General features: G+C 45.0%; 1 protein-coding gene across 1 annotated transcript; it reads right to left on the reverse strand.

Moving 5' to 3' along the window:
* Positions 1-7,066: 7,066 nt before the first annotated feature.
* btr12 (bloodthirsty-related gene family, member 12) lies at positions 7,067-15,645 on the reverse strand. The gene is made up of 8 exons (XM_004079963.5): positions 15,535-15,645; positions 14,320-14,780; positions 13,935-14,126; positions 13,721-13,816; positions 10,580-10,813; positions 9,266-9,413; positions 8,410-8,436; positions 7,067-8,178 (listed from the first exon to the last, which is right to left on the reverse strand). Exons 1-8 carry the CDS (start codon positions 15,536-15,538, stop codon positions 7,640-7,642), a joined length of 1,701 nt encoding a protein of 566 aa, XP_004080011.1. The 5' UTR covers positions 15,539-15,645; the 3' UTR covers positions 7,067-7,639.
* Between the last annotated feature and the right edge of the window lie 340 nt (positions 15,646-15,985).

Genomic DNA, 15,985 nt, shown 5'->3' on the forward strand with positions numbered 1-15,985 from the left:
TGGGTTTTGGCAAAGCTGCAATGTGGATCCTGACCTCATTTACAATTTTACCTATTATATTGCAATATTATCGTCATCAAAACTAAAGGAAGGGCCTATCACGTTCGAGTACATGAAGAGAGGGATGTCCTAAGGTCACCTGTACATCAGCCTTCTTGTCTCTTTTGATACATTTTTCTTTACACTTTCACTCCCTTAGGTTTAATACAAATGTAATTACCCAATAAAAAAAAGTGTTTTTTTAACCTATTTTATTAATAGGCATCTTCTTCTGATTGATATCCAGAAGCAGACAGAGAAGGAAAACTTAAACTGAAGGAAGAGGGAAAATCTTTCAAATTCATCCTCATGGGCAGAGCTGGGGGGCGGGGCTCCCTTGCTCTCTCCCGACTTCCCACGAGGTGGGAGGGTGGTTGCCTGGAGCATGGGGTCGGTCTCCCTCTGGGTCCCTGGCTCGTGCCTTGGGTTGGGGAGAGGGGATGCCCGGAACTCCCGGGTGGTGGTGGGCGGCTCGTCTGGGGCTTGGGGGGCTGTTGCGGGGGTGGGGTGGAGAGCTATCCCACTCGCTGGGCTGGGGCTTACACTCTCCGTGCACCTATGCCTCCCTGCTCTTTGGCGTTGGGGGCCATGGGGCGGTCTTGCTCGCCCTGATCTGCGTGTTTGGCGGTAATTGAGTAAAAGTAACTTGTAACAACAGCCTATCTGTAGACTTTGCTTGTTGAGTGGATGCAGAGCAACGTCCTGCAGCAAAACACAGCCAGACTGAGATGATCTCTGACCCAAAGAAACACAGAGAAAGTGTTTATTCTGTCACCTTCAGTCTCTTTTTTTAAAAATCTACAAATCAAGATTAAAAAAAACGTGTAATCATGGACTCTAACCCATAAACTTTAACAGTCACAGTAAATCTAAAACATTAGACTTTAATCACCCTCCAAACAGAATTCAAATGTTTTACTGTCAAAGTCAAACCTATGGAGTCTTATCCTGCCAGAGTCTGTACTCTGGACTCAGAAAAGGTTCTGTAAAGCCGCTTATGGTTCATCTAGAACGCTCTTGCTTGGGTTCTGACTAAGACCAGGAAGTAGGACCACATCAGTCCTGTGTTCAGGTCTTTGCTTTCTGGTTTAAAGCAGTGGTCCCCAACCTTTTTGTCACCGCGGACCGGTACAACGCAAGACACGTTTACCGCGGACCGGGGTGGAATTTTCTCTTTAGTAATAATAATAATAAACGTAAATCCACTGTGTAATCATATGTAACTTTATTAGCAGTGTCCTCATAACGTCACACCAACAACGGAACATCACATGAGCAACATCGTTTTTACCCCAGCACACTCTGGTTGCTATGGTAAGTGTGACGGATGTAACAGAGAGAATCCGGTCACTTTTCAAAATAAAACGTTTTTTTCGGAAAAAAAAAAAAAAAAAAACACAATAAAATCGAAATTATTTTTTCTTTCTGTGCGTCCCGGTGCCAAAATTTGGTGGTTGGGGACCACTGGTTCAAAGGCTGTAACCCTTGTGCTATCATAGGCATGTTGACATTGGGAGTGGGGTCATCTAGACCCCACAAGACAGTGTGCTAAACCTCTTGTCACGGGGGGGAAAGGGAAGTACCCAGGCGCAGAGAGGAGAGGAGGCAGGAGGTTGCAGGGGAACGGGGTTTAATAACAAAACTAAAGAAAAACCAAAACCACTGCATACGGCAGGCTAGAAACTCGAAACACTAAAAATGCACTAAGCTCGAAAACCGGGGAAGAATACAATATGGACCAGCACAGGAGGAAGGGAAAGACAGGACTTAAATACAGCCAAGGCAACAAGACACAGGTGGAAACACTCAGGACTGATGGGGCAAGGTCAAACTCGAAACAACGGAACAGGAAATACTACAAAATAAAACAGGAAGTGAAACTCAAAACATCACAGAACAAAAGGAAACAAACCATAAGGGCAAAGAAACAGAAACCGTAACATCACCCCCCCCTCAAGGAACCGCACCGAGGTTCCTCAACGAAGCCCACGAGGAGGGGGTCCAGAGAACACACTGCCACATGCAGCAGAGTCCGGGGGGCGGCCGGGAGGCCGTTCAGTCCGTCGAAGCGGGTCCGGGGGGCGGCCGGGAGGCCGTTCAGTCCGGCGAGGCGGGTCCGGGGGGCGGCCGGGAGGCCGTTCAGTCCGGCGAGGCGGGTCCGGCCAGCAAACGGCTGGTGACTCGGGTTCACAGTCAGGAACTGGGGGCTCTGGGTCCGCGGCAGGCGGCTCGGAGACAGGGTCCGCGGCAGGCGGCTCGGAGACAGGGTCCGCGGCAGGCGGCTCGGAGACAGGGTCCGCGGCAGGCGGCTCGGAGACAGGGTCCGCGGCAGGCGGCTCGGAGACAGGGTCCGCGGCAGGCGGCTCGGAGACAGGGTCCGCGGCAGGCGGCTCGGAGACAGGGTCCGCGGCAGGCGGCTCGGAGACAGGGACCGCTGCAGGCGGCTCGGAGACAGGGACCGCTGCAGGCGGCTCGGAGACAGGGACCGCTGCAGGCGGCTCGGAGACAGGGACCGCTGCAGGCGGCTGGGGCTCGGGGTCCGCGGCAGGCGGCTCGGGTTGGGGGTCCGCGGCAGGAACGGAAGGGGTGGCGTCCGGCGACCTCCTCGGAGCCGGAACCGGTCGTGGACGATCCGACACCCTCCTCGGAGCAGGAACTGGAGGAGTTGCGTCCAGCAACCTCCTCGGAACCGGAACGGGTCGAGGTGCGACCGGGACCCTCCTAGGAGCCGGAACTGGAGGAGTTGCATCCAGCAACCTCCTCGGAGCCGGAACGGGACGGGGTGCATCCGGGACCCTCCTAGGAGCCGGAACGGGACGGGGTGCCTCCGGGACCCTCCTAGGAGCCGGAACGGGACGGGGTGCCTCCGGGTTCACCTCCGGGACCAGGGCGGGACGTCGAGATGGGCGGCGGCGATGACGGCGGCCCCCTCTTACAGCCAGTCGACTCCCATTGAAGAAGGAGGCTGGGGGCTGACCCTCCAAAGTCCACTGGGGCTCGACCCCCACCTCCTCCAGGTAAGGGTCCTCCCACAGCCACAGGTCCTGGTCCAGAGGGTCCAGGAAGGCCCGTGGCTGGAAAATGTCCAGCTCCATCCAGGAGTTTGGGGAGGGCTTGCGGTGAGGGCGGCGGTGACGTGGTCGACCCCCCCTTACGGCCAGGCGACTCCCCTTGAAGTCCCTGTAGACCTGGGAAGAGCCAGAGGTCCACCAGAGACAGGTCCCCTCTGCTGGGTACTGGTAAGGCTGGTCCATAATGTCACGGGGGGGAAAGGGAAGTACCCAGGCGCAGAGAGGAGAGGAGGCAGGAGGTTGCAGGGGAACGGGGTTTAATAACAAAACTAAAGAAAAACCAAAACCACTGCATACGGCAGGCTAGAAACTCGAAACACTAAAAATGCACTAAGCTCGAAAACCGGGGAAGAATACAATATGGACCAGCACAGGAGGAAGGGAAAGACAGGACTTAAATACAGCCAAGGCAACAAGACACAGGTGGAAACACTCAGGACTGATGGGGCAAGGTCAAACTCGAAACAACGGAACAGGAAATACTACAAAATAAAACAGGAAGTGAAACTCAAAACATCACAGAACAAAAGGAAACAAACCATAAGGGCAAAGAAACAGAAACCGTAACACCTCTTTTCTTTAATGATTTGTGATCTTCAATGGTGTCCATGGATTACATATAATCCTCTTCACCTTTATCCACCTTTGTCATGGTAGGGAGAACACGTCAATTTAAGGGTGGGGTCATAGGATAGCACAAGGGTTAAAACAGCTCTGTTTCTGTTAAAGTTTCTCTACGGTTTAGAATCAAAGTTTATCTCTGACATACTGGTCCAACATGAACCAGCAGGAAATCCAAGCCCAGAGACAGATCTGCTGCTGGAGTCCAGAATCAGAACCAAACATGATAAAGTTTCAGCTTCATGCAACTTAAATCTGAAACTTTGTTACTGATAGGATTGAAAAGACATCTACTCTGACGATGTCCAAGTTCAGATTAAAAATCTTCTTTTTAGATCAGACTGTTTGGTTGTAAAAGTTTTTTTATTATAGATTTTGACTGTTGTGATTTTGAGTTTTGTCAGTGTGTTTTTCTTTTGTCATTCTCTGAAAGTTCTTTGAATAAAAGTTTTTTTTAGTAATTTGTCATTGTGTTTTGCTTATTTGCTTATTGCATTACTTTAGTGAAACATTTTGAATTTTCTGTAGAATTGTCTTCTATAATGTCTTATTGTGTGCAGCTTTTTTCTTGCAGTTTAAGACCAAATGTAAGCTTTTTTTTCTACATCTGTGTTTAGTAGCCTATTTTCTGAAAGTTGGAGGCAGGGCTGATGGAGCTGATGAAGACTGGAACTCAGGGACGAATGCAGCTGGGAGATGGGAGTTTAAAGAATCTTAACTACTATTTTTTTGTCAAATGGAAAATCCTAACTAGATTAAAGTCCAAGATCAGGATGTTCATTAATTAATGAATAGGTTTCCGTTCATCTCTGCAAGGTGTTTTTGACTGTTTCACTGTCAGTGAGCATAAAGTCCAGGACTGACAGATGCAGAACAGCAGCTCCCAGGATGAAAACACTTCATGTCAGCAAAAACCTCAGCCAACCCGGCAGCCTGTGGTCCTAGAGGCAGCTGCCAGCTGGAGCAGCCAGTGGAGAACAGCTGCAGCCCTGACCCTCACTGACTGCAGCCACCTTGTTCTGGTAAAGCATGACTTCATGTGGCATTGTGGACTCTGCAGCACCTTAAAAGCTGCTGTGTTTAGCTGCCATGCTTTCTGCCAAGTTTCTGTTAACAGGGTGGGAATGTCAGGATGCAGCCAGGTGCAGCTCTAGGAAAGCCTGAAGGAACTCCATGACCTTTGGTGGAAAGATTTAGGAGCTTCACAGGCCGATTACAGAGTTGTGGCCAAAGGTCAAAGTGTTTGATGTCTGACACTTAACTTTACAAGGCTGACACCATGAAACGACAGAGCTAAAAAGCAAAGTCCAGCTTCGCTGTTACATCAAGGATCACCACACTAATCTGTGATATGACAACAAGCTGCGGCCTCATGCATTTTATTGCATCTTTATAACCAACATATTCAAAAATTTTACTATGCTTCCTCTGGGGCTTTGAGAACTGTGCTGGTCTCCTGTGAACCAAAGCAGATGTTGGTTGACCGCTCAACAGCATACACCTGAGTTACACACACACACACACACACAACAATAACACAAGTACGGAATTACAATTTATACTACCTGTCAATATTTGTTACAACTTTCATTCTACAATGTACATTTGTATATTTATATTGCTAAAGCACTCTGGACGGATGCTCACTGGATTTATTTTCTGTGTACTCATGATGGGCTGTAAGCTAGCAGGAAAGCGTGTAAACAGATGGATGATGGGAAATGGGGATGGGCTTACTCTGGTCAACAGTTCCACCCACAACTTTCCAATCAACTCCTGCTGCTCTGCAGAAACAATGTCCTAGAAGATGACACATTTTGTTAATTTTGGCCAAAAGCGACACAATCGTAATAAAAAGACCATTTGGAACACTTTTGCAATATATCAAAAGATGATGGGACTTTAAACAACCACACACCATCTGCTCTATTAGCATAAGTATTTGTTTGTTAAAGGTGATAAAATACTGAGCATAATGAGCAACTTCAAAAGAAGCCTATTTTTACTAAAATCTAACCTGTTAGGTATTTTTGCCTTCAATATTATAAATGTTTGAATAACAGATTATGTATTTTGCTGTGCAGAGGATCGCAATCATTCATCATGATGCTTTTAATTACACCTTCATTTGATGACAAAGTCATGTTTAGAGTAACTGCCTGCAACAACAAAAGACATTAAACCAAAGGAGGGTGGTGTACATACATGCACTAACGTGAAGAAGTGTTCTGGTCTGAATGGCTTTGGTGTATTTACACCAGGTTGGCTTCTCAAGTGCAGGTAAATTCCTGAAAATCCTTATAATTATGAGAGTTTTCAGTTTACACATGTAGCCTGGTCTGCAGAGCTGCTGGTCTCCTCTGTGTTCACGGAACAAACAGCTGACCTCAAAGGATCTCATCAGGTTCTTCAAACCAAAGGTTTCTGTTTTTGTCCTCACCAAAACTTCAACTGCTGCTTAATGCCTTTTGTATCTCTATGTGTGTTGATGAAATCATCACTTCAACCTGGAACTCTTGAGGAGCTCTAACCCCTTCAACCTTTATACTACATATAGAAAATACCTGTTAGTGGTTTTTTTATCATCTGTTTTAAGTCAAAGGAGGAAGTGCATCTGCTCATTGCTCCAGGTTTTCCCACCGCTCATGGCTTTTAGCCTGTTTTCTACAGTGCGGCTACGGCAGCTTGTTTGTTCCAAAAAAGGCTGAAGGCTAGATTGCGACTAATTCCTATCCTCACCATGAAGGCAAACTGAACCATTTGGAAGCGTAGCAGGCGTAGCAGGCCTCTCAACAAACCTGTCTGTTCAGTCTGGCCCAGAGTTCACAAGTCTATTCTAGTCTGTAGGAACAGAACTGAAGTCTGCTTCAACCCTTGTGCTATCCCATGACCCCACACTTACATTGACATGTTCTCCCTACCACGACAAAGGTGGATAAAGATGAAGAGGATTTCATGTAATCCATGGACACCAGTGAAGATCACAACTCATTGAAGAAAAAAGGTTCAGAGCACTGTCTAGTGGGTCTAGATGACCCAACTCCCATTGTTAAAGTGCCTAGGATAGCATAAGGGTTAACCAAACCAAACAAATATGCAAATTCACCCTGAAATCCTTTTGTCCTCCGTGCCAAGTCAAGGACATCATGCCTCTAGTTGTAATTACAATCTGTTAGCAAGTTGGCACAGTAATTTTGCAAAAATTTAAGACGCACTCTAAAATGTAATAAAAACAAGATTCAGAAAAATGACAGCAAGTTTTTTTTTTGTTTGTTGTTTTTTAAAAGGTCCTCTGATAGAATCTTGACAACAAACAGAACACTTCCACTACATGACACATCCTAATAGATAAACTTTATTGATGAATTTCAGTGAGTTTCTACAGTATTTATTCCTTCATATAAAAACATCCACATCCATAAGTATAGAAAAAAAGCCCTTCACAAAGACGAGCCGCAGCCGCTCCTCTGGTTTCTCCTGCAGAGCTCTAGACACCTGTATGGGTGTCTGCGTTGACCAAGAGCCTGACAGCTGCAGCTAAATAAAATCTTACACAGTAGAAAAACATGGCAAAAGTAAAGTTTTCTTCAAAAGTTAGGACTATTAGAGTTAATAATGGAGTTAGTTCCTGTGTCCATCAGGCTTCTTCACCCATTTTCTTCATCGCTCAAAAGCGCAGACGATGGATCCCTCTGATATATTACACTTTCTAAACATTCAGTTGGTCGGTTGCCTTCAGTGTTTACATCAGTCCACAGTGTGATAAGAAAGTAGAGCAAAATGAGTTTTGCTCATTCTCCAAAGTTTTTTGGCTTTGCAAACAAGCGAGTAAAAGGTGACAGATTTCCCAGACAAGCGTACTTGTTTGATCAAAAACACCGAACCTATGGTCTCTCTGTTCTCCGGCCTCAGCTGTGCTTCACGTGCGTCAGAACAAGTGGAGCTGTGTTTTTGCCGTCATGGGTGAGGCAGGGGCTGAAAATGGGGTACACGCTCTCGTTGAATTTGTCCATGAACGTGTACAGGTGCTGGCGCGCTTTCACGTCGTAGAAGGAAACCTGTCCGGCTTCATAATCCAGGAAGATTCCCACTTTGCTGGGATGGAACGGCAGCATGAGTGGCAGGCGGGAGGCTGCCAGGGCTTTCACCTCCCCGTCCTTCAGCCACAGGCACCAGTAACCTCCCTCGGGACACAGCTTGATCTCGCCCTTTCGACGTGCTGAGCCCCGGGCCACTCCGAGTGTCCATGCGGTCTTGCGCGCCACGTCCACCTCCCAGTAGTGGCGCCCTGAGCTGAAGCCCTCTCGAGCCAGGATGAAGAGAGCCGGGCTGAAGCGATTGGGACCGTCGGAGTGGGGAACCTTACGCTCATCATATTTCACCTGCTGGCCGTCCTCTGACACCACCAGGTTCTTCTGAGCGGTGATGGGGTCAAGAATCACCTCACCTGGACAGAAAGCAGGAAAATATATGAGTCAAAATCAGTGGATTATAAAATTATTAATAGATTATTTGAAACTGGCTGCTCTCCCGAAGCTCCATCCTACTTTAATTGTGCAGATTTGGCTCCACCTAGTGGACATCCAGGTAAACTGAACTTCTACTTTCTCTCTTCTTCTAATCCAAGCTCTACAGAAGGGTCCACAAGCATAGAAAGAGGGCGGGGGATGTTACTCACCTGCATAGTTCTGCACCTTCCGGAGCTCTGAAACAGAGAGGCAGAGACACAATAAGGGAGGGAAGACACCGCAGGCATTCCGCGCATCCGTCTCAACAGAAGGTTGGTGTGGGCGTCAAAACACGCACATCTCATCCAGAGACCTAAAATCTCCAGACATGTGTTTCCGTGTGGCTGAGCTGCTAGCGGCATCAACACCACCTCCATCTGTGCAGCCGTCTTGGCTTGGTTTCCGTGTGACCGTGCTGCAAAAACGAGCCACTTTCTGCAGAAATGCATGTGCTGACCTACATATTGTATGTCTGCGCTGGATTCAGACTCGTGTTGGAGCGTTTTATTAGACAGACAGAGAACACTCTAATGCTGCATGGAAAATGAGAGCAAAAGAAAATTAAATCTTTTGGTTTTATTTTGAAATTATCCGTACATGAAAAACACTGATTGACCAATCATAATGCTATCATTTATCACATAAACTGCTTTCACGGCAGATAGTTCATTTTAAAAAACTGTTTTTAGGGGTCAAAATACAAACTTCTATAAATATTTGAATATTTTTACTGTATACCTGTCAAAATTTGCACATGCATTATTGCAGGAAATACTGTTTTAAAATATTTTTTAATCGAAAATATTTTAGATATTTTTTTTCAATTAAAGTGGTTTTATAATCTTATTCTGTGTGTTTTGCTAAATGATTTATCAGAGCTTTTTGTCGGTGGGATCTGAAACTGAGCTCTGATCACACGTTTTAGCTGCCTTGAATGATTCACAGCATGAGGCTGTGAACTTGTTACTATGACGACTGTAAACCTGTGCAGTATAATACAGGGGAAAAGGCGGGGTTGAGCCTCACCTTTCCCGTACAGGAGCTTCAGCTCCTCCTGGAACTTGTCCACCAGGCTGCTGACGGAGGTGCGGAGGGTTCCCAGGTAGAGGTCGGTGTTGATGCTGACCGATGACCAGTCGGTGTGCTCTGGTGAAGGCGATAACGTTGTGATGTTCTGAGGAAAACAGAGATTTAGATCATTTCAAATAAAACTTTATTTCAATCGATTTAGTGACCTGTCTGAGTTAATGAATGATGATGTCTTCTTCATTTGTGCACATTTACTAGTTCTAATTCAAAAAAAGTTCCTGAAGTTCTTCCTATAGTGGCCACCCTTGAAGGAAACATCTTAGAGGTAGTTCATGAATGTACCTAGGTGTCTGGATCGATAACTCCTTGACTTTTAAACTACATGTAGAAGAACCTGTAAAGAAATTAAAACTGAAACAGAAAGTATTGCTTTTCATTTGACGAAAAAAAGCAACTTGTTGTTGCTCCCATTTTGCCTGTGATGGATTATGATGACATTCTGTAAACGATTCTGCTTTGAGGTTCACAACTAACTGTAAATCGGTGACTTGCACACAAGAGTAAAAAAAGGCCTTCCTTGGCTCTTCGGAGGCAGTCCCATTGGTTACACGTTTATTTACAAGGCCGAGCTTTGTTTGCTACCGCCTTACATATGCTCCTTACTGTTGACTGTGCCTTTTGCTCGTGCAGAGCTGGGGAAAAAGCATTTCATCACTCTCCTCCTGCCATCTGGATCCTCTGAAGATTGAAAGCTGACATATCTGCTCTCTTTACATGCTTTCAAAATGCTACTGAAGGACTTTAAGGCTGCTTCATTAACGTGCAAGTGTTATTTATAAATCTAGAATTTTTAAAGCAATGTAATGGTATTGTTATCTGTTGTATGTACTCGTGTTTTAGAATTTGCTGCCTCATGGCCAGGACTCCATTGGAAAAGAGGTTTTTAATCTAAACGGGACCTTCCTGGTTAAATAAATAAATCAGTAGATTTTTTTTTCATATAAATATGGGTCTGGCCTTGTGCTTTATGACTTCAAAGGCATCTTTGGTGCTTGTGCCTCAAACAGTCCAGGATGAAGAGAAATAATGACATCCGCTGCTTCAGTTCAGGGAAGCTTTGATGCTGCGTCTCCTAGCAACCACAGGTGAGGCAGCATGAAGGCCACACTGGATTAACATGATTTCATGTCTGACATGTTATCTCTTTTAAACCAATCTGATGAGTGTAGTGTTTTGTTTAGGTTGGGGTGTGCAAACAGAAGCATTTCCGTGGGTTGTTTGTGTGGGGGGGGTGTTCTGACACTCCAGTACCTGAAGGAAAACCACTTTGTCCTTGGTGTGAGCGTGGGCCTCCAACTCCTGGCTCCTCCTCTTCAGCTGGCTCAGTTCATTTTCCAGCCCTCTAGCCAGCTCCTGAGCGTGGCGCTCCGCCTCCCGCTGCCTCGTGGAAATCAGCTCCACCAGCTCCGCCTGGCTCTGCTCCACCAGCCGTTGCAGGTCGGCGTACACCTGCCAGCTGTCCTCCAGCTCCTTCTGAGCGCTGGCCTGCGGGGAGACCAGCATTCGTGGTCAGTGATAAGCCTGCTGAGAGTGTTATCTGTGTTATGGTCTAAAGGCTGGAGGCTCTGCAGGGTTACATCATGAGCTCTGAAGGACAACCTTGACCTTTGGACTTTGAAAGTTTTCAAACAACCCAAAGAACCTGAATGATAATAGTGAGAACACACCTTTTTCTCTGAATTAGAAATGAAACTTTATCACCTCCTATGTGAAAATGTCTTCTGGAGCCATCAGTCATGTCAGTTACATAATTTTATTCCCAGATAAGGGACTTAAAAATGTCCCTCCTAATGTAATGATACATAAAAAACATGTGATCGCTTCCAATCCAGATGTTAGAAACAGCGACAGAATAAACAAAGAAGGAGATTACTATCAAAGAATCCAGAATTTTGAAAATGTATAATTTGGAAAACGAGAAAGCTAATAGGAAAATGTTCACACAATCATGACTTTGGTACATTTTTTCTTCTTTTTTTTAATCTTTTGCATTTATGTGAATAAATACTGTATTTTTATTGTGTAAAAATGCATCCATGAAAATAAAATATAGTTAGGATTTAGGGTGGGAACTATTAGGATTTTTCTTCTTTCCACTTTTTTTTTTTTGCTGTCTCGTTATTTTGCAGCTCAGTGTGTATTAAGGTCACTGCTTAAAGTTTAAGCCCCAATTTAAAACTGGTTCAATTCTACATTTTTGGAAATATTTAGAAGTTTCCTTTTATTTACAACGTCAATTTTAAAAAAATACTTAAATACATGATTTATTTCTTTTCTATCCCTTCTACACCTGACTGTATTTCATCCTTTTTGTTCTCATTTTAAGAAAACGGCTCTTTAGTTCAGAGGAAAAACACAAATGTCTGTTTGGGTCACGTTCATGTTGGAAAAAGATCAAATCTCCTTCTTAGCTGTCGGGCTCAAACGTTCTTTTAAATGTGTTTTGTTTCCCTTTAAGTGACTGAAGCCGTTCTGCTTCACTAAAACCTCCTTCAGCAGTTAAAGTTTAACAAAGCTGATGCAGTTTCATTTACTCCACGTCTCTGACTGGTCTGACAGGTTTAACCCCCTCCGGCCCTTACCTGATGTGGAAAGTAAAAAACTTTCCAAGAGTCAAAATCTCAAAGTTTCTTAGGACAAGTCACACTTTAAAAACTCTTTTCTGCTCATGGGTTGTATTGGCTCACAGCTGTATGTTGACTTTAACAGCGTGTATGGGGGGGGGGGGGGGGGGTAGAGCACAGTAGTGTGTTTGCAGAGGCGTTCACCTCTGTAACCCAACACTGACTGTATTTACATGGAGATAAAACAGTTCAACAAAAAGTAGCAAGTTACACTTAAAAAAAAACGAAGTCTGTTTCCTCAGGACATTTTAGGAATTCTAAAAACTAAAACAGGGCACTTGTGCAGGGCGAGGTTTGATCAGATGGTATGCGCAGGGTTTGGGTCTGACTGCTATGAGAAACCCTTCAGGCATGCCGTCCTCCATGCCTGCCTTTGTCCTGCACAGCACTTGTGACCGAGCAGCTTTGCAGATCCCTGTACTGGTCTCACCGGTCCGACTGGAGTCTGTGCGCGTTGAGGCAAACAGATCGCTTCAGCTCACCTCCTTTACCAACGCCAAGCACGACAGGTATGAGGCAGAAGGAGGGCAACGTCCTCCCCAGCTTTGTTTCATAACAGACCTGTGCGCCGCTTATGAAGCTCTGATCAACAGCTGAGTCATGCTTTACGAGTTTATGGCGCTCAATCAACATGATAAATATTTACCATGAAGGTTTGGGTGTGTAACTGTCACAGGGATCAGTTATGGTTGTAACGACCTAAATCTAAATACGATTTACAGTCACAGTAATTTATAAAAATTAATATAGGACAGACTGAATTACCAGGTAATGTTTTAGCCAGGTCATGTTTTAAAAAAAGAGGTGAAAAACGGGTGTTTTTGAATCTTTGAGAGTTTTGACTAAATATAGTTGTTAAATTCACCAGCTGGACTTTTTGAAACTCTCAACCCCACATTTATTGAGGAAAAAAAGGGGTTAAATGGTTTTCTTTAGGAAAACCTTTTTTTTTTGTTCATTTAATTATAAAGGTAAACACGTGGACTTCCTGTTTGAAGCTGCTTTGAAAACAACATTGGTTGGATCCTGTCCAGTTCATCATGTTGTTTTTGATACAACAACATTTCCCAGTTTTGACTGGAGACTAAAGCTACATTCACACCGCCCTCAGCAACGTGCGTTCAAGCGACCACCTCAAATGAAAAAGTCTATGTAAACACATAGACACATGTTTCGGGTTTTTTCGCGTTCAGAGCTCTCAGGTTTATGTGGACACAAGTTTCTAGAGCTGTTTTCAAGCTTCACATCCAAAACGCATGGCCATTGAATGTGCATTACAAGTGAAACCAGGTTTAACTCCTACCAACCAAGGACTCAGATTCAGTAGTATGGATGACGTCCTTTTCTAAACACTGAAGAGTCAACTGTTGGAAAAGTGATCATGTAGGGGAAATTTATAATTGTGGTTTGTTCTCAGTCGGAATTATACAACACCAAGTTTTTCATATATCGGAACAGAGCAGTGATAGAAAAAGCCTGGAGCAAAATTCACCAGATTTGCGCCGCTTTGACATTTCGCACCAAGCCTCTTTTAACTGTAGGTGGTGGACATGCGTGGACAGAAAGAAAGAAGAAGCCCCTCCCTGCTTGTCCAGTCTGAACACCATATGTTCGAAAACCCTCATTTTGCGCTTTCAAACATGTCAGTTGTGCCTGTAGCTTAAAGGTATGGTCGAATGGGGGCGTGGTCTTCTGATTAACCAATCAATTCAGATTATGTCTTCAGGTGAACACTGACTCCTCCTCTGATCTAAACAAAACAACTCACCTTTATGACTTTGATGGACTGTTTGATCTCCTCCAATTTCTTAGATCTTTCCTTGATCAGATGCTTCAGCTCGGACCGCTTCTTTCCCAGATTACTCTGGAACAGAAAATCAAATCAAGTTGTGAATCTGTTTCTGCTAAAGCAAGCCGTCCATCTGACATGAGGCAGCTTCAGTGTCAGTGGAGAGCTTTGTTTCTCCCCTGAGGCAGCTCACCGTCTTCTTCTTGTACTCGTGGTCGATGGAGGTCATGTCGTGGGACTTGTGCGAGGCCTCAGCGCAGGTGCTGCAGATGCAGATGTGGTCCGTGCGGCAGTACAGATCCAGAAGACGCTCATGTTTCTTGCAGATCTTCTCGGCTAGGTTGAAGGTGGGCTCGATCAGACGGTGTGAGTGGAGAGTCTTGACCTGGACGAGGAACGGAGAGGAACAGAAACATTAATTTATGACACAAGCTGGTTCAGAGCTAACAAGGGGAGGGGGATCTCTTTGAACCTTAGGGTAAGGAAATTGATCAAAGGTTAATTGGAAAGACTGTAAATAAGACCCTGGGGTTTGAAGAACAGAAAAAGTCAAGAAGCCACAAGCTGAAAGAACAAACCTTCTTGTGATGTCTCAGGTGAGAGTCACAGAAAGATCCGGCACAGTTCACACAGGACTTCAGCGCCTTCAACTTCCTTCCAATGCAGGCATCACAGGGAACCTCTCCAGGCTGGGCAAACTCGCCGGTATCCGGCCCTGCAGTGTCACTGTGACCCGCATCTGAGCCTGCATTTATGGAGCCCTTCTGTGACGGGCTCCCCGCAGAACCTCCCGCAACCGTCAGGCCCTGGAACTGGGAGCATATTTCGGCCAGAACCCGGTTGACGCTCATCTCCGGCCTCCTGTTGTAGGCCTTCTTGCACATGGGGCACAGGAACTTCTTGCTGTGGTTCCAGTAGCCCTGAAGGCAGGCCTTGCAGAAGCTGTGGCCGCAGGGTGTGGAGACGGGCTCCAAGAACACCTCCAGACAGATGGAGCAGGTGAACTGGTCCTCCGAGAGGACTCCTGTAGAGCGGATACCTGCAAGCCAAGCAAGGACATAAGCTTTTTTCTGCCTGTTCATCTACACTTAAGAACTGTCTACATTCAGCTGACACCCAAAAATCAGACTATCCAAACATCTTTCCACTCGAAAAATATTTTTATTCCATCATCGCAACTCCAAAAGTCAACCAATAATAACACCTCATTGGGGTTTGCTGCAGAAAAAGCAATTTATCAACAAAGAAACTACGGATCTAGTTTTTCTGTGATCCTCACAAACACTGAGGTTTTTCCATCTGACTTCACAGTTTGGCTCTGCTGAATGAGACAAACTGAAGAATGACGGAGAACCGTCTCTCATCCAAAAACAACATTTCAGAACAGTTCACACGAAGAAACAGACTTTAGAGGCAGGAGGTGTCGATCTGTCCTCTGATGACAAACAAAAACGTTCAGGAATGTAGACGAGCAGGATTGTCTTTGCAGACAAACATTCACCACCAAATAACAAATGTCCTCACTGACGTCTTTTCTCTTCTTAGACGCTCCTTTGTCCTGTTTAAATCTAAGCACATCTTCTTCATTTGAAATCGTTTCACCATTTCTTCTTCAAAACACAGAAGCCGCTAAGCATAAAGCAAGATTTGCACAGAATATGACAAATGTTTTTTGAATAAGTGTTATTTTTATAGTTCCTTCCTTCAATCCAAGTTTATTTCTGTTATAAGGCAAAGCTCAACAAAACACACGGATGATTTAAAAATGAATATCTGAAAAGAGAAAGACTTACTCATGTTTGTCTGTGGCAGAAAGCTCTCTTCTTCCTCCTCTCTGATGTGACTCTCACTCCAACAGGTGCTCAGCTCTTCCTGAAACTCGGAGGGCTCCTCCCACTCTGAGAGGGACACGCCCAACGTTTGAGCAGCTCAAAGTGAGCAACACCTTCACAGGCTGAAAGTCACCTGCAAAAGTATTTTTCAATGTTAAAACAATTGTTTTCTGCAGTGCAGAAGTTAAAAGCAGTGTTTTACTCTGAAGGTAAAACTTTTAACTTTAACTTTTAAAGTTTAAGCTCAACAAACCACAACAGATGCAAACTGAGCTGCTCACAAGCAGAAAGCAAAGTGAATATTGTTATATGGGTCCAAAGTGTAATTAATTTTCTCATTCCCTTCATAACTTATGATAATGTTATTTGACAGATTTTCTTTTAAAGTTACTATTTAAACGTTAGCAACAGA

The sequence above is a fragment of the Oryzias latipes genome, chromosome 18, assembly GCF_053564925.1.
Source record: "Oryzias latipes strain Hd-rR chromosome 18, Olatipes_Hd-rR_3.1".
Taxonomy (NCBI): domain Eukaryota; kingdom Metazoa; phylum Chordata; class Actinopteri; order Beloniformes; family Adrianichthyidae; genus Oryzias; species Oryzias latipes.

Bases quoted from the DNA above. Each gene is read 5' to 3' on its own strand.
- btr12 (XM_004079963.5), bottom strand. The intron at 13,817-13,934 runs GTGAGCTGCCTC...TTTCTGTTCCAG, and splicing joins ACGAGTACAAGAAGAAGACG to AGTAATCTGGGAAAGAAGCG. The intron at 8,179-8,409 runs GTGAGTAACATC...CTTTCTGTCCAG, and splicing joins GAAGGTGCAGAACTATGCAG to GTGAGGTGATTCTTGACCCC.